Genomic DNA, 24,603 nt, shown 5'->3' with positions numbered 1-24,603 from the left:
TTGGACCCAGTGATACAATACTGAAGGTAGCAAACTTATTTCTTATTGGAGTAATCGGGCTGGAGTTAATTTTCTTAGTTCCTGAATCATGGGGAAATGTGCGTACTTAAGAGTGGGATCCATATCTGAGACTATTTTCACGTCTCTCAAAGAAATGGGTATCTAAATTTAGGCTTAAAGTTAAGTGTGTCCTACTGCTGGGTATCTGCAGCTATGAAATCTGCTGTGGAGTTAGATGCAATAGGCAGATCAGTCATTTCTTAAACCAAACCTAAATAAGAGAAGGACCACAGAGCTGCTTCACTTTCTTGAGGCCAAGATATACGATCTTAAAACCTTGCCTCTAAATCAGGCAGTGAACTGGGCCTCCAGAGTTGTGAGAGAGCTCTTTAATTTATTAGCCAAAGGAATAGAGGAGAGAAGCAGCTTGCTGCCCGTGCTCTGAGAGGGGATGGTCAGCTTGCCTTAGGCAAGATGGACAAAGCAGTGGCAAGCTGTGCATTGTACCAAGGCTAAGACATTAAGCAGCTTAATTCTGTCAGAGCTGGAACGGTTGTACACGTGCCTAGCGGAAAACCTGTGCTGGTAGAAATCAGTATGAATGATACATGGGCAGTAGATTAAAGCAGGAGTTTGAAGATGCAGCAGACATTTGAGGGCTTACAGGTGTTTTGGGGATGTGAAGGTTGGGGACAACCTTTCCTGCAGTGACCATGAGATGGTGGAGTTCAGGATCCTGTAAGGAGAAAGCAAGGCAATAAGTAGGATCTCAACCCTAGACTTCAGGACTTCAGACTTCAGCTAACTTTGGCCTCTTCAGGGACTTGCTTGGAAGAATCTCATGGGATAGGGTCCTAGAAGGAAGACAGGTCCAAGAAAGCTGGCTGACATTCACTTCCTCCAAGCTCAAGAAAGGTCCACCCCAAAGAGTAAGAAATCAGGTAAAGGGGGCAGGAGACCTGCCCGGATGAACAAATTGCTCCTGGCGAAACTCAAGCAGAAGACGGAAGTGTACAAAAGGTAGAAGCAGGGACAGGTAACCTGAGAAGAATATAGGGATGTTGTCCAACTATGCAGGGATGGGGCCTTTGCCTTAAACTCTCTCTCTGGGGTTTAATCTGGTGAAGGATGTCAAGGACAACAAGAAGGCCTTCTATAAATGTATCAGTAACAAAAAGAAGACTAGGGGAAATGTGGGCCTGCTGCTGAATGGGGCAGGAGCCCTGGTGACAAAGGACACAGAAAAGGCTGAGGTACTGAATACTTTTTTCATCTCAGTCTTTACTGGTTAAGACCAGCCCTCAGGAATCCCAGGCCCTGGAGACCAAGGAGAAAGTCTGGAGAAAGGAAGACTTTCCCTTGTTCGAGCAGAATCGGGTTAGGGATTACTTAAGCAAACTGGACATACACAAGTCCATGGGCCTCTATGGGATGCACCCACAAGCACTGAGGGAGCTGGTGGATGTTATTGCTAGGCCACTCTCAATCATCTTTGAAAAGTCATGGCAATCAGGAGAGTTACCTGAGGACTGGAAAAAGCAAATGCCACTCCAACGTTCAAAAGGTCAACAAGCAGGGCCCAGGGAACTACAGGCCTGTCAGCCTCACCTCCATCCCTGGAAAGGTGATGGAGCAGCTGATTTTAGAGGCCATTTTCAAGTCCATGAAGGACAAGACGGTGATCAGGAGTAGTCAGTGGATTCACAAAGGGGAAATCAAGCTTAACCAATCTGATAGCCTTCTGTGATAGAATGACTGGTTGGATAAATGAGGGGAGAGCAATTGATGTTGTCTACCTGGACTTCAGCAAGGTTTGCAACACTGTCTGCCATAACATCCTCATAGGCAAGCTCAGGAAGTATGGGCTGGATGAGTGGACAGTGAGGTGGACTGAGAACTGGCTGAATGGCAGAGCTCAGAGAGTTGTGGTCAGTGGCACAGAGTCTAGTTGGAGGCCTGTAGCTAGTGGTGTCCCCCAGGGGTCCAGTCCTGTTCAACTTATTCATTGATGACCTGCATGAAGGCACCGAGTGCACCCTCAGCAAGTTTACTGATGATACTAACCTGGGAGGAATGGGTGATGCACCAGAGAGCTGTGCTGCCGTTCAGAGGGACCTCAAGAGCCTGGAAATATGGACAGAGAGGAACCTCCTGAAATTCAATAAGGGCAAGTGCAGGGTCCTGCATCTAGGGAGGAATAACCGCACTCAGCAGTACAGGCTGGGGGTTGACCTGCTGGAAAGCAGCCCTGCGGAGAAGGACCTAGGTATCCTGGTGGACAAGTTAAGCATGAGGCAGCAATGTGCCCTTGTGGCCAAGAAGGCCAGTGGTATCCTGGGCTGCCTGAGGAAGAGTGTTGCCAGCAGGTGGAGGGAGGTAGTCCTCCTCATCTACTGAGAACTGATGAGGCCATACCAGGAGCACTGTGTCCAGTTCCGGGCTGCCCGGTATAAAAGAGATACGGAGCTGTGGGATCGAGTCCAGCAAAGGGCCACAAAGTTGATCAAGGGCATGGAGCATCTGTCATGTGAGGAAAGGCTGAGAGAGCTGGGCCTGTTCAGCCTGGAGAAGAGAAGGCTCCGGCAGACTCTTATCAGTGCATATAAATATCTGAAGGCAGGGTGTCAAGAGGATGGGGCCACACTCCTTTCAGTGTTGCCCAGTGACAGGATGAAAGGCAACAGGCACTAACCGGAACACAGGAAGTTCTGTCTGAACATAAGGAAAATTTTCTTCACTGTAAGGGCCACAGGGCACTGGAAGAGGTTGCCCAGCGAGGTTGTGGAATCTCCACCCTCGGAGATAATTCAAAAACCATCTGGACAGGGTCCTGAGCAAGGTGCTCTAGGTGAGCCTTCTTGAGCAGGGGGGTTGGATTAGATGATCTTTAAAGGTCCTTTCCAACCTGAACTGTTCAGTGATTCTGTAAATTTTAATCGGAGAATTTAAAGTGAATTTTGGTGAGGAAAGGTGTATAATGGGTCTAAATCTTTTTTCTCCCTTCTTGACCTAAGTTTATGAACTCACTCTACCTGAGAACAACTTCTAAACTCCATCAAGCAAATAATACCAGACCCCAGCAACAGCTTTCTTTCTGGAGGAACCAAAAGATCTGTCCCTCAGTCACTTATGTTGCTGGAGCTTCAGGAGGTTTCTTTAATTTATGCTTTGCAACGTTTCCATAAAATAGGAAAGTTACAAGGGTTGTTGTATCCAATTTCAGATAGACAAACTGAGGAACATTGCGTTAAAATTCCAAGGTAAGCTGATAACCTTGGCCAAGGAATTCATGTGCTGCCTGCTTAATCCTTTGCTTTGGCCATGCTCTTTGAAAGAGGCAAACGATTACAGTTATAAATTAATGAATTGACAGAAAATACAAGCAAACTAAAAGAGTATATAAAAAAAATCTGTGACAACCCTAAACTGTCTTAATGAGCGAAATTTTCAGTAAAAAAATTAGGGCCCACTTAGGGGGTTTCTAATCAGTAGGGATGAAAATGAATCTTTTATAAGCTGACAGCAGCAATTAGACCTGAAGTTAGTCTAACATGACGGTTTTTTACAAATCATGTGTTAAGGTCAGTACAGATGCTTGCATTATTAATTTGGTAAAAGAACTGGGAGTGTCGTGAAGGCATATTCAAGAAAGAGAAATTCTGTGAATGTAGGATAAGAAAACTGGGGGGAATATTTTCATATAGCGATCCTAACTTTTTTGAGGCAATCATTTTCCCATTTAATGAATTCAGTAATGCTGTAAGCATTCCTATATCACTATAGAGAACTACATAGATGTTGTATCAGCAAGACAAAATGTGGTCCAAGACAGCTCTTTTTTCAGATGTCCAAAATGGCTGACCCTTCCTTAGCTAATTTATCTTATAGAAAAGAAGATAAATGTAAATGATTGAATACATCTGAGGCAAGAAAATAAGGAGAACTAAACTGAGAATGTTTATGCATTTAACTTTGAGATAAGCCTTAAACTCCAGAGATGAAGTTGTAATCCCCTTCAAGAAGGCATGAGAATTTCTCCTTCTGCCAGGCCAAACAGGAAGCTACCTTCTGATCAGAAACAGGTATTCAGATTTGGATTCAATTTAGTAAGTTTTTGTGGTCAAAACCCAGAACATTGCTCAAATAGAAGCTTTCAGATTTCCAGCTACAGTCTGTCTAACCATCCAATCAGGACTCTCATTAAAAAGTAGGATGCTGATTCTGTTTTGTTTTGTTTTGTTTTCCTGTATGACCAGAGGCATACTTTTTCTTTTTCCCCATTCCGGATCCCCAGCTGTTGGTTATCAAATCTCTGTTGGAGAATTTAATGCATAAAAGTCTGTGGGGATTAACCGGATAAGAAGTTGGTGGATATCAAACACTAAAATACGATGGTAACTTCATAGCTCTAAATCTTATCAGCAGCAACATATCAATAATGGCACACTTTTTTTGCAAGGCATTACTGGAAAGGATATAAACAGGCTGGGCACATTGAAGGGAACTTAATTCAGGCCCCTGTCTCTAACATGATAATTTCTTTTTAACTCAATAGCAGTTTCCTAGTTCCATACCTTACTGAAGCAGTCCAATTGAAAAAAGAAAAGTAGAGGTGTAAGAGATTGAAGGGACTTGGAAATACAAGGCGCATTATCAGCATTTTCTTGGGACGTAAGCTCAATAGTAATAGTTCAACTGGTGTAGCAACTGCCAATTTTAAAGGAATGACTTGTACTTGAATGATAAAAACATTCAAATGTTAACTGTTGTTCCATATGGCTCAGACTTAAACAAAGGGTGTCATTTGAGGAGCATTAGATTGCCATTCAGGGAAGGCCACATTGCACACAGGTCCGACCCCACTCCACCTCACGATAATGCCGCAAAAAAGCCTACTTATGTTTCTCAACCTGGGATGCTAGTTATCTGCTTAATGAAAAAATAATATATTATCAGCGAACATGATAATGTAATTGCTAGCCTATTTTTAATTACTTGGACATCAGTTTCCTGGATATGAGGTTGATCTTGAGGAGCACTGAAGCCTAATAGAATAAAGTTAAATGAGTTGGGTTGTATTTAGGTATTTGTAGCATTTAATCAATTTAGTCACTGAAATCTGTAAAAAAGGAGGAATAAAAAGTGAAAATAAGAAAGAGTAATTATAAAAATACTTTTTACAATTATGTTGTCATACTTTTTTGGGCTGATCCAAAGAACTTTGACGTCAATTGGAAACTTTCCATTGACTTCCATGAGTCCTGGGATTATAGGCCAAGTATTTGTTTAAGATGCTTGACCTAGACCTTTTGCTATGTAAAAAAATTTTACAGGCTAACTTCAGCCACCCAACCATCAACTGGTCATCTTTATGCTGCCATCCTCCTAGAGAATGCCCTTTGGAATCAAATGGAAAATGGCCTTTGAGGTCTGTGGTCATCAGAGTAGACCCTTTGTACATATCAGTCACTGTATTCACTAAGAACCAAGGAACAGATCCAAATCTGAATTTGTCGCTTTTCCTTTCCTTTCAGTGAAACACAAGAACTGAAGGTAGTGACTGCCTCAAAATAGTATGGTCATAATCATAGCTATGAATCAGGCAACACGTGAAAACCCAGTGTCCTCCCATGAGAAATACAGAGCACCAATATTTTGTTCCTTATTATTTGTTTTGCATCTGCATATATAATATAATGCCTAACAAATGAGCCTTCATTGCTAAGTGGTGCCATTTAGCATTCTGATTTTCCATGTTCCATTTGAATTTCACAGAATCACAGAATCACACAGAATGGTTGAGGTTGGAAGGGACCTCTGGAGATCATCTAGTCCAACCTCCCCGCTCAAGCAGGGTCCTCTAGAGCATATTTCCCAGGATCACATCCAGATGGGTTTTGAATATCTCCAGAGAAGGAGACTCCACTACCTCTCTGGGCAACCTGTTCCAATGCTCTGTCACCCTCACAGCAAAGGAGTTTTTTCTCAGGTTTAGATGGAACTTCCTGTGTTTCAGTTTGTGCCCATTGCCTCTCGTCCTGTCACTGGGCACCACGGAGAAGAGTCTGGCCTCATCCTCTTGACAACCCCCCCTTCAGATACTTATACACGTTGATCAGATCGCCTCTCAGTCTTCTCTTCTCCAGGCTCAACAGGCCCAGCTCTCTCAGCCTTTCCTCATAGGAGAGATGCTCCAGTCCCCTCGTCATCTCAGTAGCCTTCCGCTGGACTCTCTCCAGGAGTGCCATGTCTCTCTTGTATTGGGGAGCCCAGAACTGGACACAGTGCTCCAGGTGAGGCCTCCCCAGGGCTGAGGAGAGGGGCAAGATCTATTTTTGGCTCTAATTTGGTCCTATTTATGTATATATATATATATTCATATGTAATATTTGACTCTATTTTTATATATATTTTATATATATTTTATATTATTTATATATATTTATATTTATTTTATATTTATATTATTTAATTTATATATATATTTTATATTTGGTTCTATTTTTATATTTTTACTATTCCTCCAGTTTTGATATAATGTCTGGATTTGATTGGAAAATTTACTGTAAACAAACAGTGAATTTATCTTTTATAAAGTCATGTACTGCTTCCCTTATCAGTGCAGTCACTCAAGGAGGCGTATGGAGAAGATCTACTTAGGAGGTGAACAGATGCAGTTAAAATATTCTGTGATGGCAATATCACTTTTATTTTCTGATTGTGCTTCATGGGGAACTAGGCTCAGATGCAAAGACAGAGAATCTCTGTAGAACAGACTGCACTACACTGAAAGTGTTACTAGCTCCTCAGTTGTTTGTAACCTCTGCTTTTCAAGTAATAACTCAGTCTAAGTTCTGAACTCCTCCTCACTATTAACTTTATGGACTATCCTCACCCATTGAATGCAAAGTCAGCTGGCTTTATTATTAGCAGCTTAAACTGCTAATAAAAGTGGTGGAACTCAGCCTTCTGTACCCATTTTCTCATACGGGTAGGTTCCAGAGAGCTAAGGAAAGCAAAAGTTCTAAAACAAGATTTATTCAAAATATAGTTGAGTTTTATTATTGGATTTGTAAACTGATTATTAAAATAGAAGAAAATTATACACTAGCAGTATTTATGTACTCAATATTAGTTCCATATGAATGACTATTTCTTCTCTTTATTCATGCTTTCCTGTGTTCTCAGGGTCAGCGGCTAACTGCTGAATGTGACTAGTAATGTAATAATTTTATGTAATAAGATAGCAACTGTTTAGCTGACACCTAGAAATACATGTATGTTTATGTAAATTGCAAGTTAAATCAGAGCTAAAATGGCTTTTAGCATGTGGATCGATCAGAAGGAGGCCAATCAGAATGATCAGAGGTCTGGAAAAGGTGGTCTACAGGAAAGGATGGAAGAAACTTGTTTTAATTTAGGTAAGAGATGACTGAGAGAATGTATCATTAAAAAAGTAGCTACCAAGAGGAAACTGTTTTGTTCCTCATGTGTGGATAAGGCAAAGCAGAATCTATTGTACTTGGAGGAAAGAAGAACAGTATATCATCTTAAGATTAATTCCAAGTCTTTATTTGTTTTTACTTTTCCTTTTTTGAGTTCCACTTGTCTAAAGGCGTGATTCATTCCATCTAACTTGCTAATTAAAGGTGAGCTGTTAGTTGACTAGACTCCAGAGTAGTCACTGGAGAAAAACAGACGCTTGTAAAACTTGATTTATCCTGTTGTAAAAAAGGTGGAACAAACCAAACATAAGCAATGGGCCTTTCTCCATGGATAAGCCTGAACAGCTGATTTAGAAGTCTACTTTTTAGATGGCTGAAATTAGGTGAGAAAAATCCTACCCTGCATTTTTATGTAAATCTTATTTCTGTATTAGTCCATAGAGGAATTATTTCCCAGGTTTAAAACCCAGGTGTATGTAAACATGCAAGAAAAAAAATAAAATCTTGAAAGATTTCACAATGAAAAAGATGAAATATAGTTAATTAATATATATTTCTGTGGGTAGATAGATAATTATAATGCCTATAATAGTCAAGAATCCAAAAAAACCCTATATATATTAAGTGTAATGATTTTTAAATAGTAAAAGCCAAATTGCATCCCTGCCCATTAAACAAACTATTCACCATGGCTCTTGTAAAAAAATTGGGACCAAGGGCGATATTGTGAGCAGGCTAAAGGAAGTATCAGCACAGAACTTGCAAATACTCAGATGTTATTTGTAATGATAAATATGTTCACTAAACTGATAGCCAATAAAACCTATTGGAGAAGGGGAACAAGTGTAAGGAACAGAATACTAGCTGGAATATAATCAGTACATTAGCTGACAAATGTTAAGAACTTAGTATTTAAGAAAGCTATGTTTGTAGCAATATCTGTGCAATATAATTATACAATATGTGCCTATATATTATACTGAAGTGGAACTAAAGCAACATTTTAAAACTTCTGTAAACATTAAATTCACTGCTAAGTGAAACAGTTAAAAAAACATTATGGTGGTACTGTCCACTGAGCAGTGTTTTTGTTGCTGTTTTACACAGCTAGTTTTGAGAGCTTGCCGTAAGCCTGATTAAGTAAAGAAGCTCCAAATCAGATAATACATCTGGTAGTAATTAGATGGAACAGTTACCATCTGGGGACATGGTATTTCCAATGGAAAAAGAAAAAAAAAAATCTGTGGTATAATTAAGACATGAAAAACATAATCCTCCTATCTCTTCATAAATTACATTCACACATATGTATAATAGCTGCATTGTCATTTCTACAATATGTTGAACTGAAGAATGCCTCACGGATGGCAAACTCCACTGGACTGTGTCATGTTTATTGAGTGCTGTGAGGAAAGAAACAGGAGTTATTTTCAGCGTGAATTTTGAATAGAGAAAAATAGAATCTGTAGCACAAAGAGGATGGTTTTCACCAGATGATTGAACAAAATGAAGAGGTAATGCCAGGAAATAGTTAAGAAATAGTCTCAGGAGGTGAGTGGTAGAAGCTCCATTCCTAAACACATTTAAATTTTATATTACAATAAAAATTAGTTTGGAGGATAACCCTGCACTGATAAGAAGATAGATTAGATGACCTACATTCCCTACTCTTGTTTTTATTTTGTCTGGTTCTGTTAATCTTGTGAGCAGTTTAAGGAAAAATAAAGTTGCAGAAATGAAATATTTAAAAGGTAAATAGACAGTAAAAATAATATAAGAGGACTTACTGAATGAGATGTTAGACATCTCATGGCAGCCTAAGGTGAACCAAGTCTGGTGATTAGCATTAGCTGAGATTAAGCAAATGGATTATGATGTTTTTCTAGCTGACCATGGCTAGAATAAGACTAAAGACGTTCATTTCGTATAGCAGAGACAATCACACGCACAATTTATAAGTCTCTGAAAACAATCCAACAGCCCTTTTATTTACATAGGATGTGACTGTCGGTGAGTAAAATGAAATTATTTGAAATACTTAACAGCCATGAGACATTAGATATATTCTTAAAGTTTAGAGTAAGCTATTCTGTTTAGTATCTTTGTAAAACTGAGTAACTTTGTAAATAAACCTTTAATGAGTGATTTTGTGAGAAAGCAGGGATTCAGTTCTGAATTGTGTTTTATTTTCTTGCAGAATCAGATTCTTAACGTTGTAATTTCAAAAATATGACATTTTGGATTATGTAAAGTCAGTTAACTATCTCTTAACAATTCTAAGAGAAAATCATTAAAGTATAAAAATCCATGTGTTTAAGCTGAAATGAGGCTAATACAGTACAATCACCTGTAGAATGAAAGAACAGCTTCTACAATACGTTGATGATTGAAATAATCATAATATGTTGAAACTTTGAAATGTTTAATATTTGTAACGTGCAATTATAAGATATCTGAAAGATGTATAAGCAGGTCCTACTATTGCACTTTTAGATTGATTAACACTATAAAATATTTATTCTTAGTGTGCTCAGCAATGATCAATTCCCTGCCAAAAGTATATGATGCCATTCATTTTATATTTTCCTATAGCAGACCTGATTTTCTCTTAGTTGCTTTTGTGAATTCATATTATTTCATAGTTATAAGAAAATGGATATTTTCCTTTATAATAGTATTTTCTCTTAGCTTGTTTTCGATTCTGTTACTTTTACAGTGTTCAGATTCAGTCTGGATATCTCCATATCTCCATATAAAATATATTGCATTTCTCTTCAAAATGTTGATGCTTACATAAGTAACTAACTGTTTTACAGAAGTACAAAGATCTGAAACAACTTCTGAGAGTATAATTTAAAAGCTATTATTATCAGTAGCCTCATGAGAAAAAACATTTTTTTAGCTCTTGTAACGATAAATAATTGCACAGTTAGATGAAATTCCACTCCATTCTTACAATGAGTGGAAAAGTTATCACATAGAGTTGCTGAGGAGCTAAGTCCATTCATTTCTGTCTCTGGCCGTTAATGATGTTGACTTAACCGTTTTCACCCCTTCCCCAGAGATGCTGGAGTGGACTGTATTAGCTAAACTGAAGTCTTCTCAGCCAGTTAAATGGGGTAATGGGATATTCAGTTCACTCCAGAAATTTACTGCTGTTACTGCTGCCCTCATCGGAGTAGAACATTTGCTTTGCAATCATGGAAAGTTTATATTGCAGCTAGCAATATAAATGCCCCTAGATTTCCTCTAGGAAAATCAGTATGTACAGAATGAAGCATGAGATGTAAAATGACTGATCCAGACTGTGTCCTTAAACTTAACTCACCTAGCAACCTGTTTATTTAGAGGTACAATCAAAATGTAGGCAGCTAATGAACAGGCGTGTCAAAAATGATGAGCACCTATATCTCTCATATATTTCAGTAGAAGTGGTGCTCCTCCTCATCACGGAAAAACAAGCCATTTCTCTAGGCGTTATGGACTGGGTTGCTTAACCTGCTGCAGCCAAGGTTGATAATTTTTTCCTGTGTATTCCTTAACTGAATACTCACGATTTTTTTGTTAATTTTAGTGGGAACGTGATTACCTACAATCTGTCTTTGTATGCATCGTTCTGGTGCAGATCTGTTTGCTTGTTTTTCAGTTTTACCACTTATAATGAATATAATTTGCAGCATAGACAGTACATTGAAAGGTAACTTTTCTTCCTCTGCTCTGATCATCGTTCAAAATAGAATAACTTGCTATTCTCATAGTGACATGAATATCAAAAAAGATATTAACTCACAGTGAAGGCAAAATACCCAAGCTGAAAACAGTGTTTTTTTGGAAAAGTGGTAAGAACACAAGAGAAAATCTTGTCAAATCTAACTTTATTTGAACCTTGACTGTCTTGAAAAATGACAACATTTTCTTATCAGTTTCAGAGTTGATGTATGTAGTGGTAAAATATGTCAAAAGATTGTTTTCCATAGCTTCATTAAGAAAAATGTGCAGTAACCAGAAGAGAGAGCATGTTCCATTAGTCAGCATGGCAGTTACCTCAAGGTGACATTGTCAAAGAATTTAATTTATATTATTTTGGTGACAAACATATTTCCCAAGACTGCTATGCAGCCTTTTAGAAAAACTTTTTGTTAAACCTCCTTCCTCCAGGCTAATTAGTTGACTAGCCATTTCTAGCCTATGTCCTAGTCAAAGCAAGCCAAGTGTTAAGATAAAGCAATTTTATTCAATAAAAGGATGGCATTAAAGTGTCTGTATGTAGATCAGACTTAACACAGAGTATAGTGAGAGTGCTCCATTTTCAAGCATGCAGACTAGCCATACAGTTGCCAGAAATAACCTGTTGTTTAAATGACCAGTATTTAAAAGTTTTAATTATAGAAAACTATAATTTTGATCTGTAGGTTTGCACTCAGTATAATGCAAATATCCAACTGGTTGATTTATATATCACGAAATACAAAACTTTTAGTAGAAAAGCAAATGATCTGTCAATTTATGATGTAGATTGCTAAGTGAAATCACTGAAACATAGCTTTAAAACATGTTTTGGGCCTCATTTTGATATAATGTATAGTGTAATAAATCAGGAGCCTTTTTTTCTGAAACCAATGGATTTTCCCTAGTATAAAACTAATGTACAAGATCAGAATAAATTGTATTGTCTTTCAGTTTTGTTTGGTTTGGACTGAATACGGCTTATAACTGGGCATAAATTGCTCCCTCCTCATAAAGATTCTCTAATATGTTAAGTATGAAGTGTTGTCATTACTGGCATCCTCAAGAAAGAACACATCTAATTGTCATTGTGGACTGCCAAAGTACCTTTTTCTAGAGAAAGGTCTCTTGTACCAAAATAATAAGTGATTTTAAATCACGTTGGAGAGTTCTGGAAATAGTTGCAAGTAGAGCTATGCTAGCTTAATCCGACAGTACTGGAGTCTTTGTATAATTTAGAGATAACAGCTTGGATCCATTTAAATCCAATATGATTTTTGGCACGATTTGCTGCTGTTAGTTTCTTGCAAATTCTTTTTCTGTACCTTTCAAAATGAAGACTGTATTGTTACTAACCGTGAGAGAACTTTTGCATCCATCTCCTTTTTCTTCCAGATTGTTGTTAAAATGAGTGAAACGCCTTCAACCAGTTACTCAGTGAATCAGCCAAACTCCTCTGAGAGTGAGCAGACTTTATCTACCCGCCATTTCAATGTCACTGAACCTGTTGTGGCCAAACGGATCTGTTTCTACAAAAGTGGAGATCCTCAGTTTAATGGGATTAAAATGGTCGTGAATAATCGGTCTTACAAAACATTTGATGCCTTGCTCGATAGTTTGTCGAAACGTGTCCCATTACCTTTTGGAGTGAGGAATATTAGTACACCAAAAGGGAGACACAGCATCACCAATCTGGAGGATCTTGAAGATGGAAAATCTTATATTTGTTCCCATCAGAGGAAAATAAAGCCCATCAACCTTGAACGGGCTAGGAAAAAACCACTGCCCTGGCAGATCAGCAGGCCTGTCAGCGCTCGTCGTCGAGCTGTGCAGTTAGCAAAGGAGAATGAAGATGGCTTTGGCCAGCGAGAAAGCAAAGTAACAACGCCCAAAAAGCTGCTTGTTTTCAAAAATGGTGATGTAAGACTCAGACGCACCATAGTTCTGGGAAAGAAAAATACACAAACCTTTGAGGCCTTTCTGGATTATATGAGTGAGTTAATGCAGTATCCAGTTGTGAAGCTATACACCACTGACGGCAGAAAGGTGAGAATAAAGATGAGCATTGACAATTTTACCATTTTATCTTCTAGCTCTTTTTAATTTAAAAAAGTGATTTACCCCATTAGGAGATTAGGAGGCTGGCCTATGTTTAAGTTCTGCTGTGCTCAATTTCAGCAGTTGCCTTTTTATGCTTCAAAAAGGCTACTATTGTGGAGGAGATGTACGTGAATCTTGGAACCAGAGAGAAGCAAGTGAAGACATCTTATTTCAAGTCATTATCAAAAGTCGCTTTTCCCTTTCTTATTCAGACCTTCTTCAGGCAAGCTCTCATTATTTTTGCCCATTTACACAGAAACGTCCCTTAGTCTGAGTGGTATCTTTCTATGTTTTTTAATGTTTTATAAATAATAAAGGTAACATCTAGCAGTAGATATTTTATCATTCTGCAAACGCTGGGCTTTTTGCCATTAATCAGTGGGAACTATGAGACTTTATTATATCTTACAGTTTCTAAATAATGGACCAAATTCTGTATCTCTAAACCTAAATTTTGCAGCTATAATGAGCCTGATTTTCATGTTGTTCACTGTGTTGTATAATTTTATCTCACTTCATGTTTTCTAATTCTGTATGTTGTTTAACCACAGAGCAGTATTTGTGATTATACCTAACAACAGGTACTTATAGAGGGAATTCCATGCAGAATGTCTGCTCAAGTGACATCCACTGTATTTACCCATTTTGTAGCGAAGCAGTGACTTCTGTATTAGGTTGGGAAAGCGTCCATATCACCTTTAAGTCAGCAAATTGCACTTTGCAAGCCTCATCTTGCAACATATTTTGCAGAAATTCATACATAAATTCAAAATTGTGTTAAACAAGGCCCCTAATAACTCAGTCTGAAGTTAGACCTGCTTTGAGCTGAGGGCTGGGCTGGAGGATAACCAAGGGTCCTTTCCAACATAAGTTGTTCTGTGATTCTATCTTTATTCCTCTGTCACAGTGAATGTAAATAGCGCAACTGTGCAAGAGCTTGCGGCATATTCTGAGTCTCCGCTTCCTCTGTGTGCTTGCTCACATGTATACCTACCTCCAACGCATATTCTTATTTCATGGCTGTGCACGGTCACTGTACAATGATGAAACAAAATTTTATATGCAAACACTTAAATTATGAGAGAATTATAATCTGGATCCAAGTGTTATTTCTTAAAATATTTTTTTCTAGTATGTTTATATAACAAGACATACCCTCACAAAGACAGGAATTGCCTTACAGGAACTGAAAAATTAATTCTGCTCTGTGATACTTATTTAATAGTCTGCTGCAAACTACTGTAGAGACTAAGAAATAAAGATATTAAAGCATGAAAGGGATAAATCTCTTACATTATTACTCGTAATTATTAAGGCAGAGAATTTAATGTTACTTTTTTTTCCAGGTTCCTAATCTTCAGGCCCTGATATTGTGCTCTGGAGCTGTAGTCGCAGCGGGGAGAGAGCCTTTTAAACCAAGCAATTATGATCCTCTTGGGTATTCACGACCTGCTAAATTGCTGGGAATGACAAATCGTGTGTACCCAAAAGCGAATGCCAAGTCAGAGAATGAAAAAAGTAAGTTCTTTGAATTAATTTGTGTTTTATTAATTGGTTTATCTCTCTCAGCATAAGACATAAACCGTGACAATCTTACTGGGATCAAGAATACTCAAAAAGGCCAGTTGAAAGGCCAGTTTATTTTTGCTCAATTCCTCTATACGCATAAGAAAGATCAAAGTGTTGATTTTCTTTTTAAAATTTAAGCTAACTACTCGGATGGTATGTACATTTTCTGTCATACTAACTTATTTAGAACATATATGCAAATCTTTAAATAGATTTGATTTTAATGCACTTGATTGTGATTGCTATTATTTTTTCTGCATCAGTGTTTGTAACAGCAGTGGCAAAAGAGAACCCACAGCTTCCTTCAGAGAGTAATATAGTTCCTAACTGGCTGAATTTCTTGATCAAATCTTTTGTGCAGGTTTCAGATCTTACCTTAACAGATGAAAGTTTGACTTGTCATTATCATGAGTTTCACTTTTTCCCATAATTGTTCCACATAGCCAGGAAAACCATTACAGCATTTAGCCACTCGCAAACTCACCATGTTTTTGAATCTGGTCTTGCCTAAAAATAGTTTCATCCTTTCTTACATACATCGTATCCTCATAGCTATGATGTATATTTTTCAGATACATTTGGGAAAAGATGGTGCAAAAAACAGTTTTTCTTTGACTGCTCATGGAGTTGTGTGACTGACAAGGGTCAGTGAGAATGGGAGGTGGTCCATGGAAGATCAAGAGCATGAGGAGTTGTTGGAGACAGAGCAAATCTATCCTGAGGTTGAGGGGAACAAAATGCTGCAGCAGCACAGCTTTAGGTCATGTAGGACCTCCTGGCAGTAGAGCATCCTGCAGGGCAGAGGTACTGTCCAAGGGGAAACTTGCTTAATACAGAGGTACCTTGTGGTGTTGATACAGCTACATGCTGTACTGAAGAGCCAAGGGAACACTGAAATTGTTTCTGTACTGAGACTTTCCGTGATAATCTTTTCCGGGTCACGGAGCCCACTGCTATGTAAGACATAAGCTTCCATTTACTTGAAGGAGTTTCTTCCACATCCCTCCTAGTTTATTACGTCCTCATCAAATGATTCATTTTAGCTTTTGTCACATGTCATGTTCTTCACCTTGCACAGGTTGTTTTGCTGGCTGTTTGCTGAGCACAACTACTGAGTGAAGAAAGAAAAAATAGGAATGTTGTGAGGAAAATGAAAATTCTACAGAATTAAAAATTCCCATCCAAATTTTGTTTTCAGTCAGAGATCCAGGCTTATAATGACTTAGAATGTGAGTAGCTAATCTGATAGGTACCCTCATCTAACTCTTAGTGAACAGCAATTACTGTAAGAGAGAAAAAAACCAAAAACCAGAAAAACCTGTTTGTATTTTTAATTGGAGAAATTTAAAGCATCCTATGTAAGAGACATTATAGATGATGTGAAAGCCTGAATTTTCAAATTTCAGGGACTTTGCTCCAATTCCATTTCCTGGAGATAGAGAAGGTGAGATTTTTATTTTGGGAAATGAAAGGTCTGGTCTCTGCTAGGGGAGTTAGTCCAAACTTTTATTTCTGATTCACTTCATGGAGAAGCATATGTATGCAAAACTTGCAAGGCACTCCCCCTGAAATTCTAAACACTCATCTGTAACAGTGATATGTTAATCATAAAAATCTTGACAGGAAGCCTTATGTGAATCACTTGAGCAAAGCATATGCTTAACTTCAAGAAATGTAGTTAAGTTAATATTAAATGTGAAGAAATACCTTTCCATATTCCAAACCTTTATATAAAATGATGGCTCCTATATACTTAGGTATCAGTAACAGTTGTGGATAATGTCTCTGCGTGGATGTCCATGCACTGTTTCACTCAGATATACAAAACTTGGAAGACAAAAAAAATTTATTTTTACCTCATGCTGTTTTAATCTCTTACATCTTCAGTGACAGCTGATAGAGAGAGATGAGATTTTTTTAAGAGCCAAAGCTGTGAACAAATAATCAAAACATATTTTAGGAGTAATTAATGTATATGCAAACACATGATGGACCATCCCCAAAACTCATTTAAGTCAATGGAAGTATTCTCACTGGCTTCATTGAGTTGTGGGTCATCTTCTAGAGTACTGCAGCATAAAACGTATCTCAGATTTTCATGATTTAAGTTCAGATTTCATAAGAAGTTCAAGTGCTTCAAGGTTTATTTCCTTATAGAAGTTCAGTACAGGGGCCTTCATCCATACTCTTTATTATTACCCCATATATCACCAGTCAGTGATACTACTCATAGTAATGATTACTCGTATGCTGAAGATTGTTGGACTAAGCCCAGAGAGATTTATTTTCACCTTAACTGACACACCTTAGCACTGATTGTCGGTACTAATAGGCATTGATTTATTAGTGGTTGCTAAGGTAAAGAGAAGATGTAAAGTTTTCAAGCTATTAAGCTTGATGCCCAAACAAGCAAGCGCCTGTGCACCTCTTAACAGGTTCAAGGCACCCTCAGCTCCCATCTGATCATCGGATAAGAGCATTTAGCACTTTTTTAGGTTTTGGAGCATTAAATGAGACCATAGCTCTGGCATTAGAAGGGGCCTATTGCTAAAGAAAATAAAATGGAACAGTAGCTCAGTTTTGATACCTTATAAAAATACGGTTATATATCTCTCTTTAACAAATTCTTAAAATTAACAGAAAAATTAGATCTACTGTTATTTTTCTTCTAATACTCTGAAAAAAAGAAAACTTTGTTATGTTCTTTTGTACTAATTTTTTTTCTTTCTTCTTTTCCTTTCCTTTGCTGCCTGTGTGCTGTCTCACCATCTGGATCGTTATGCATGATATTTGTCTGTTCTGCTTTTCCTCTACTGAATGAATTTATGTTTGTTCAATGCTATTGTTGGTAGTGAGAGTTGAAAAGGCCTCTAGCTCAAGATCTCAGATATTCTCAGTTTCTTCTGATAAAGGGTCCAGCAATGATAACACCACAAATGATAACAACTCAGATTCTTCCTATGCTCCCGACAATTATAAAGGTGTAGTAGGAAATCAGTCACTTACTGGTGAAGATTTATCTGTGGCACAGTATGAAGATGACATTGAGAAATCTGTTCACCTTAATCAAGATGGCAGTATGACAGTGGAAATGAAAGTTCGATTCAAAATTAAAGAGGAAGAAACTATAAAATGGACAACCGCAGTCAGCCGTGCTGGCCTTTCTGATGACAAAAATATTGACATTTGTGATCCTGCAAGAGGTGCAGAAGACTGTTTATCTAACATAAATGTATCAGCATGTATAAAACCAAAAGAGGCTCCGTTTTTGGAGAACTACAGTAATGAAGCAGGAGTCTCACTGCAGCAGTTTGGTGCAGAAGTGTCGGACAAAGAATCAGAGTCTGATTTAAAAACTGCTGATTATAGTATCTGTCAGATAAACACTTCTGCAGACCTAGATGTAAGTAATGTATCTGAGGATAAAACAAGACCTCGGTTTTATAGGCCTCCCACCCCTGGGCCAAGACGTGTTAGACAAAAGAAAGCAGTAGTCGAAAGTGTCACCTTGGTATCTGAGAAAGAGGTTCAGGAGAAGACAATAGGACAGTTTTCCTATAGTGAGGAAACACAGGATGGTGAAAGCAAATCTGAGTATTGTATGGTTGCTCATTCAAGCAGCAAAAAATCAAGTGTTAGTAATCCAAAGCTTAGTGAAATGAGTGACAATGATTTATTAAAGCTTTCTTCAGAGAATATGAAGAAAGAAGAAATGCTTTTTAAAGTAAGCCACAAGAGTCATGATTTAATAGACACCTCAAACAGGAAGACATTAGATGTGCCTGATAAGGACGAATTGTTGAAGAAAATATTAGAGAAATTAGTTATAGAACAAGATACATATAATGGTTTAGTATCAACCTGCAAAGGTAACATCAGTGGTTTCAAACCATCATCAAAAATTTACCAGGGAACTAGGCCAGTTTCTGCAGACAATATCCAGGAGCTATGTGATATTAAACAAATAAAAAGATCACTAAGTTCTTTCATTAGCTATTCAGAATTATTCCAGTCAAAAAATGAAGAAAGAAAGTGTAAAACTTCTGATTTATTAATTTTTTCTCAAGATTCAATGAATTCAAGACTCAAGGTTCAAGATTCAATGCATTCAGCCTGTCCCAGACATAGTCAGATAGAGATGATGACTACTCCAAGTAGTAAGGCTCCCATTGAGCAAATAAATCCAATAACTGGATTCTTTCCTACTGTTACTGAAAGTGAGAATCAAATCGGCTCCAGAACTGAATCTGTTACGGCAACACATCCCACTGATGAAAGCCAGCCTGTACCTCCTCTCACCAAAAAGAAGAGAAAATCATTGTCTAACTTTCTAGAGCAAGGTATACATGAAAATCAAAAAGATGAAGAATTCTTAGGGATAATTAAAGGTCAGGCAACATATATCACAAGCAAAACCACACAGAATTCCACAATACAGGCTGCAAATTATTCTGAAATGCCTCAGAAAAAAGGAATGGAATTTTTTGTCAAAACTAGTGATGGCTCTGTTAATTCAGACAAAAGCATACATCCTGAAGATGAGTTTTGTCACCAGGTTTCGGTGCAACACCAACAAAATGGATTATCATCTAATAAGAAAACAAGAGCTGATAGGCAGTTGACCAAAGTAAAAGCAAAGTCAAGCAAAAAAAAAAATTTAGTTTTCTCTGCAAAGCATGAAGATAGTCTAATGATAGTTGATTCGAAAACTGAAACTGAACATGGTCGAGATATAGTGAGTATTGAGAAGGAAGGCACACATCTCACAACTAATTCTTTTGAACAAACACCTAATTCATCAAAGATATCAAAGCCATTGTCGGAAGTGTCAAAGGATCATAACTTAGAAAAAGAAAAGGAGAATAATATTTTGGAAAATTCGTCATCAAAAAAGGAGAAAAAACAAAAGAGAATTAAGAAGAATCTAAGTAAAGCAGCAAGTAAATTAAGTATGTCAGAGAGAGCCCTTACACTAGAGCTTCTGAAACAGGGGGATTTTCAAGATGAGGTTGCCGAGCATTCACCTGAAAATTATGTTCAAACTTGGCTGAAAAACTTGTTACCGAATGCTGTCTTACCCCCCATAAACAAAAAAGAAGGCAATGTAGAGAACACCAATGCCTGTCCTTTTCCTAAAGAAAATATTGATACTTTTATTGGCAAAGAAACTAGATTTATCACAAACAAAGTGCATGTGACAAGAAAAAATAATCTGATTGAACATAATCTAACCAAAAAAACATTAAAGCCTCTTTGTGAATTGGGAGCTATTGAAGAATCAGCAAAACATTCATGTGGAAGACAAACTGACTCTTTGATTAATGCTAATACAGCTATAATAGAAGAAGCTAACTATTTACGACAGTCAGATTTCCATCATGGCACTAAACTGCTGCTGTTTCATGAAGCACATGACAAAGATAAAAAGAAGGCAGAAGCTGACGTTCAAGATACCAATCTGTATCAAAGAAAAAGTTCTGAAGTTGCTGTTCAAGTTGATTCTCCGGTTGTCGGTGAGAAAATGGGAATTGAGGTTCAGAACAATTGTCTGTCTAGCACGTTGCTGCATGAATTACAATCAGCTTTGCTTGGTCTCCAGAAAGAACACAGTGGATGTATAGGAAAAGCATGCAGCCTTTCAGATCTTTCTCCTTCAGTTTTTGGTTCTTCCTGCAATCTCCTCATAGCTTGGCTACTTGTACTGAATCTGAGAGAGAGTTTGGTTGGCACAATCAAAGATGATATGCAAAAAACTACCTGTAGCTGTTCAGAAATGTTTACACAGTTACCATTTCTGAAACAAACTACAGTCATAGAAAAAATTGACGAATTGAAGGGTGCTGTTTCGCATTTTGAACAATCAACAGAAAATAACTTACTGCAGTCTGGGAGGGAACTCAAAAACCAGGACTCTACACATTGCCATGAAAATATGCCCGTATCTGAAATTCATAGTGGTATACATTTGCATAAAAATGAAAACTCAGTTGCATCCAATTTTCCAAAGGACAGTATAAATTCTGAAGAAGCTCAAAAATTTGCTGGTGAATTAGAGAGCTGTTCTGATATACAGAAAGAGCTTTATATAGCAACAGAGACTTCAGATCTAAATGACCTCAGTGCTCCCAAAACACTGCTGTATGGTAAAAATAATTCAGATAATTGTAGCCTTCCGTCAGCTGTAAAGCCACCTGAAAGAAATGAAGAAATGGCTGATGACTCATTACAGCAATCTCGAGATGAAAACGCTGATGCATCACTCAGTAATGAAGAGTCAGGAACTTCAGTAGAGCCTAACTCGACTGTTCATAGTGTAACTTCTAATGACAAAAATCGTATTTTAGATCAGGTTACTTCTGAGGTAGAAGATGAAAAAGATATCATACATATTACTACCAATAAAAACAAAGATGAGAAAGTTGGCCCAAAGTCAGCAGATGATGATGAAAAGCCAAATAACCAACTTAAACAAGCTTCTGACACCTCTACAGAATATGATTATGAGGATGATTCTACACAGGAAGGGAGGAAAGACACAGAAACGCATGAGGAAACTTCTGAGAGGTTATCTACCCCCTCTCCATTGTCTTTTTGTTATGAATCTAAGCAAATTACAGAATGTGATGTAAGTGAAGGAGAACAGAAATCGCAAGTAGAAGCACTGGAGAATAGAACATGTTCAGATACTTCTCAATTAAAAAAATGCTTAAAAAGTCCTGCTACGTCAGACTGGTCAGATTACAGACCTGACAGTGAAGAGAGTGATTATAACTTTAGAGCATCCAGTGATTTGACCAATGAAAGCGGAGAGGAAGCAGTACTTGAAAAACATTATAATACTGGCTATGTAAAAAGGACTATTGAACGACTTTATGGTAAGACAGAAGCTTCGTTTAAGCCTCACTTTCACACAGGAGTTCCTTATATGTCCAAAGTATTTCAAAAGGATACTGAAGTATTCCACTCTACAGTGGTGGAAAAGAAAGTTTCTTTTTTTCAAGAACCTAGGTCTTATTCTGCAGAGAAATTGTCACATCCACTGCCATCACAAGAATTTCCAGAAAACGTAAGCAAAGATGACATTATGAGGAGAAGAGAAAATATTTCTTTACCAGCGCCACAACCTACTCTTAAAGGAGAAGAAACAACTTGTACTAATAACTGCTCAGGGGAATCTCGAAAGCACTGTTGTCAACCTAGTATACATCCTAATGAAGATGAAGGAATATTGATTGATAACGGCAAATGGCTTCTTAAAGAAAATCATTTGATCAGAAGATCACCACCTGAAAGGATTGGAATGTATGGTAATTTGGATACAACATCAACAGACACAGTGTTTGATACTAATAGCGAAGATGCTCCGTACTCACACTTTGGCAATCTGACTCAATATCCAGTCCTCAATGAAATCTCTTCTTCAGAACTTGAAGACATGGCTAAACCCTCTGAAAACGTTTGTTACTATTTCAATGTACCTCATAATAGTGATTCAGACCCTTTTCCAGATGATTTGAGTACAAAAAACAAACCTAGCCTCAATTGTAAAATCACCTCTCTTCCTGTAGGAAACAAAGAAAAGATCAACCCATCGGTAATGGTATGTTCTACTTCCAAATGTCTTTCCACGGAGACTAGTACCAGTTTTCCACCCTTTACATCTGTGGAATTTAGATTGCCTGATAACAAGGTGCATCCATTAGAACAGCCTTTAAGTGACGAACCAATACAGTCTCAGCCAACTGATGTCAGTAATGCTAACAGAAGTGCTCTTCAGGAAGAAGACTCTTTGGATAAGCTCCATGCGATATGTGGCCAACACTGTCCAATACTGATGGCAATTGTAATACCAATTAATGAGGAACAGAGAGGATACGCCTACCAAAAGGCATCTGACATTGAGAACCAGCTAGGTCTGTGTTTATCGGCCAAGAAGAGTCAACATTTACCATGGTCAGGCAAAGATTTAATAAAAGATGAAAATCATCGTGTGACTATGAAGGGTAACTGTATCAGTAAGATTGCCAATAATATTTTTAATAGGTTTTATGCTAATAACATGCTAGATTTCGTTAATAACTTTGGAGTACTTACATCTTCAACCCTGAAAGACAGAAGCAATTTAGGGAAGTTACATTTTGTAGAGGATATGAAGGTAAATCCTGTGGAGATCAGCAACTGCCAAAATAGTGTATCTAAACATACACTTAGTGATGTAGCAGTAGGTCCAAACAGTGAGCTACCAGATACAAAACAAAAAATATGCCAAAGCTTAAGAATAAGCCTAATTCATATTGTTGAAGAAAAATTGTCTCCCTTGTTGACAGATCCAGCAGAAGCCTGTCATTCTGAAATATTGCTGAAATGTGAAACTTCTTTAAATAGTGTCGAACATAATGCCTCTGAAATTCTGAAAAATGAAAATGTCTATCCTACAGGGGCAGATGAAGAAGGTATTTACTTTTGTGCCATGGACAATGGAAACAGCAAAGAAAAGAAAGATATGTAATAAAGATCTTGGGAGCTCTATAACATTACCTTGAAGAGAACATCTTCCGAAAAAATTTAATCACAAAATAAACTCTTGAATGCCACACCCAAGCAAAATTCCCAATGCGAAGACAGCTTAGGACTAGATAAATACTAATTACAATTTTATGTCGTTGCTAAAAGACAGAGAATTACTGAGAATTTTGGTAGAAACCAGTGCAGGATAATAGCTATTCTTCTAAGAGAGTGATTATTGGTTAGAAAAAAAGTTTTCCTCAGAAATCTTATCTACTTAAAGATATTGAGTAATATTCCAACCATCTTTTTCATAGAGAAACGACTACTGCTTGTTAGGACAAACAGTTGAAACTTGAAATACCTGCCTAAGTTCTAAGTTCCTGTATTTCATAACATTTGAGAAAAAATTTGATAATTAGCTTTCAGTATAACTGCTTTGCCCAGAAAAAAATCAACTGAGATGGTTAATTTGCAATGAAAAGTAGAAAATGCTATTCAAATGCCGTACTACAATGAAAAATAGCAAATAGTAGTCATGTTAATTTTATATGGATTAAAAATATTGACCAGCTATTTCAGTTTTTAAAGGCCAAATTCAGAATAGTTAGGTGAGTAAAGTGATCTTTCAGACTTTACATGGGATCATCCATCCCCCAAAGAGATTACCTCTTTTACCCAGAGAATACTGGGTAAGGAACATATTTATTACTGCTGGGATTCCACAGTAACTGAGGAGGGAGACCATGTGTCAGTGGACTTCCTGACTGCCATTGCCGCATTTCCTTCTGAGGCAGCACAGCTTACTCTTAAAATCATTCTACATACAGTACATATTTTAATTCACTGTGTTCTTTTTAACCTCCGTACTATAAAGGTGATCCATATTCCTTTTGTTTTTTATACATATGTTACATTAAGAGAATCTTAGGGCTATTATTTATTATGTTTCAGGATCTTTTGATCTACTGTTAGAATTATTTTGGATATCTGTTTACATCATCTTTTCATATCCTGTGTGTGTATTATACATTGTATAGAGCTTACAATTTTGAGTAAATTATTTTAAATACAAAAATGGAAAATATTTAATATATATTGGTTAGTATGAGTATTTTGGTTTTGTGGCTATATTTTAATCCCCAGTACTACACAGTACCTTACTTTACTGTCTCTCAAGTCAGAGACGCCTCTGAAGAAGTAAGGTGCTATTGTTCCATTAGAGTATGAGAATTTGGCCAATCTATACTCTCGGAGG

General features: G+C 37.5%; 1 protein-coding gene across 1 annotated transcript in view; it reads left to right on the top strand.

Annotated features, from left to right (window-relative positions):
• The first annotated feature begins 12,578 nt into the window (after positions 1 to 12,578).
• Positions 12,579 to 24,603, top strand: part of RP1 (RP1 axonemal microtubule associated) — a 185,212-nt gene continuing 173,187 nt past the window's right edge. Inside the window, exons 1-2 of the mRNA XM_068933834.1 lie at positions 12,579 to 13,217; positions 14,618 to 14,789. Of these exons, the coding sequence (XP_068789935.1) occupies positions 12,579 to 13,217; positions 14,618 to 14,789 (811 nt within the window). The remainder of the gene's footprint in view (positions 13,218 to 14,617; positions 14,790 to 24,603) is intronic.

This window comes from Struthio camelus, chromosome 2 (assembly GCF_040807025.1).
Source record: "Struthio camelus isolate bStrCam1 chromosome 2, bStrCam1.hap1, whole genome shotgun sequence".
Taxonomy (NCBI): Eukaryota; Metazoa; Chordata; class Aves; order Struthioniformes; family Struthionidae; genus Struthio; species Struthio camelus.
This window is presented reverse-complemented; position numbering and strand designations above follow the sequence as displayed.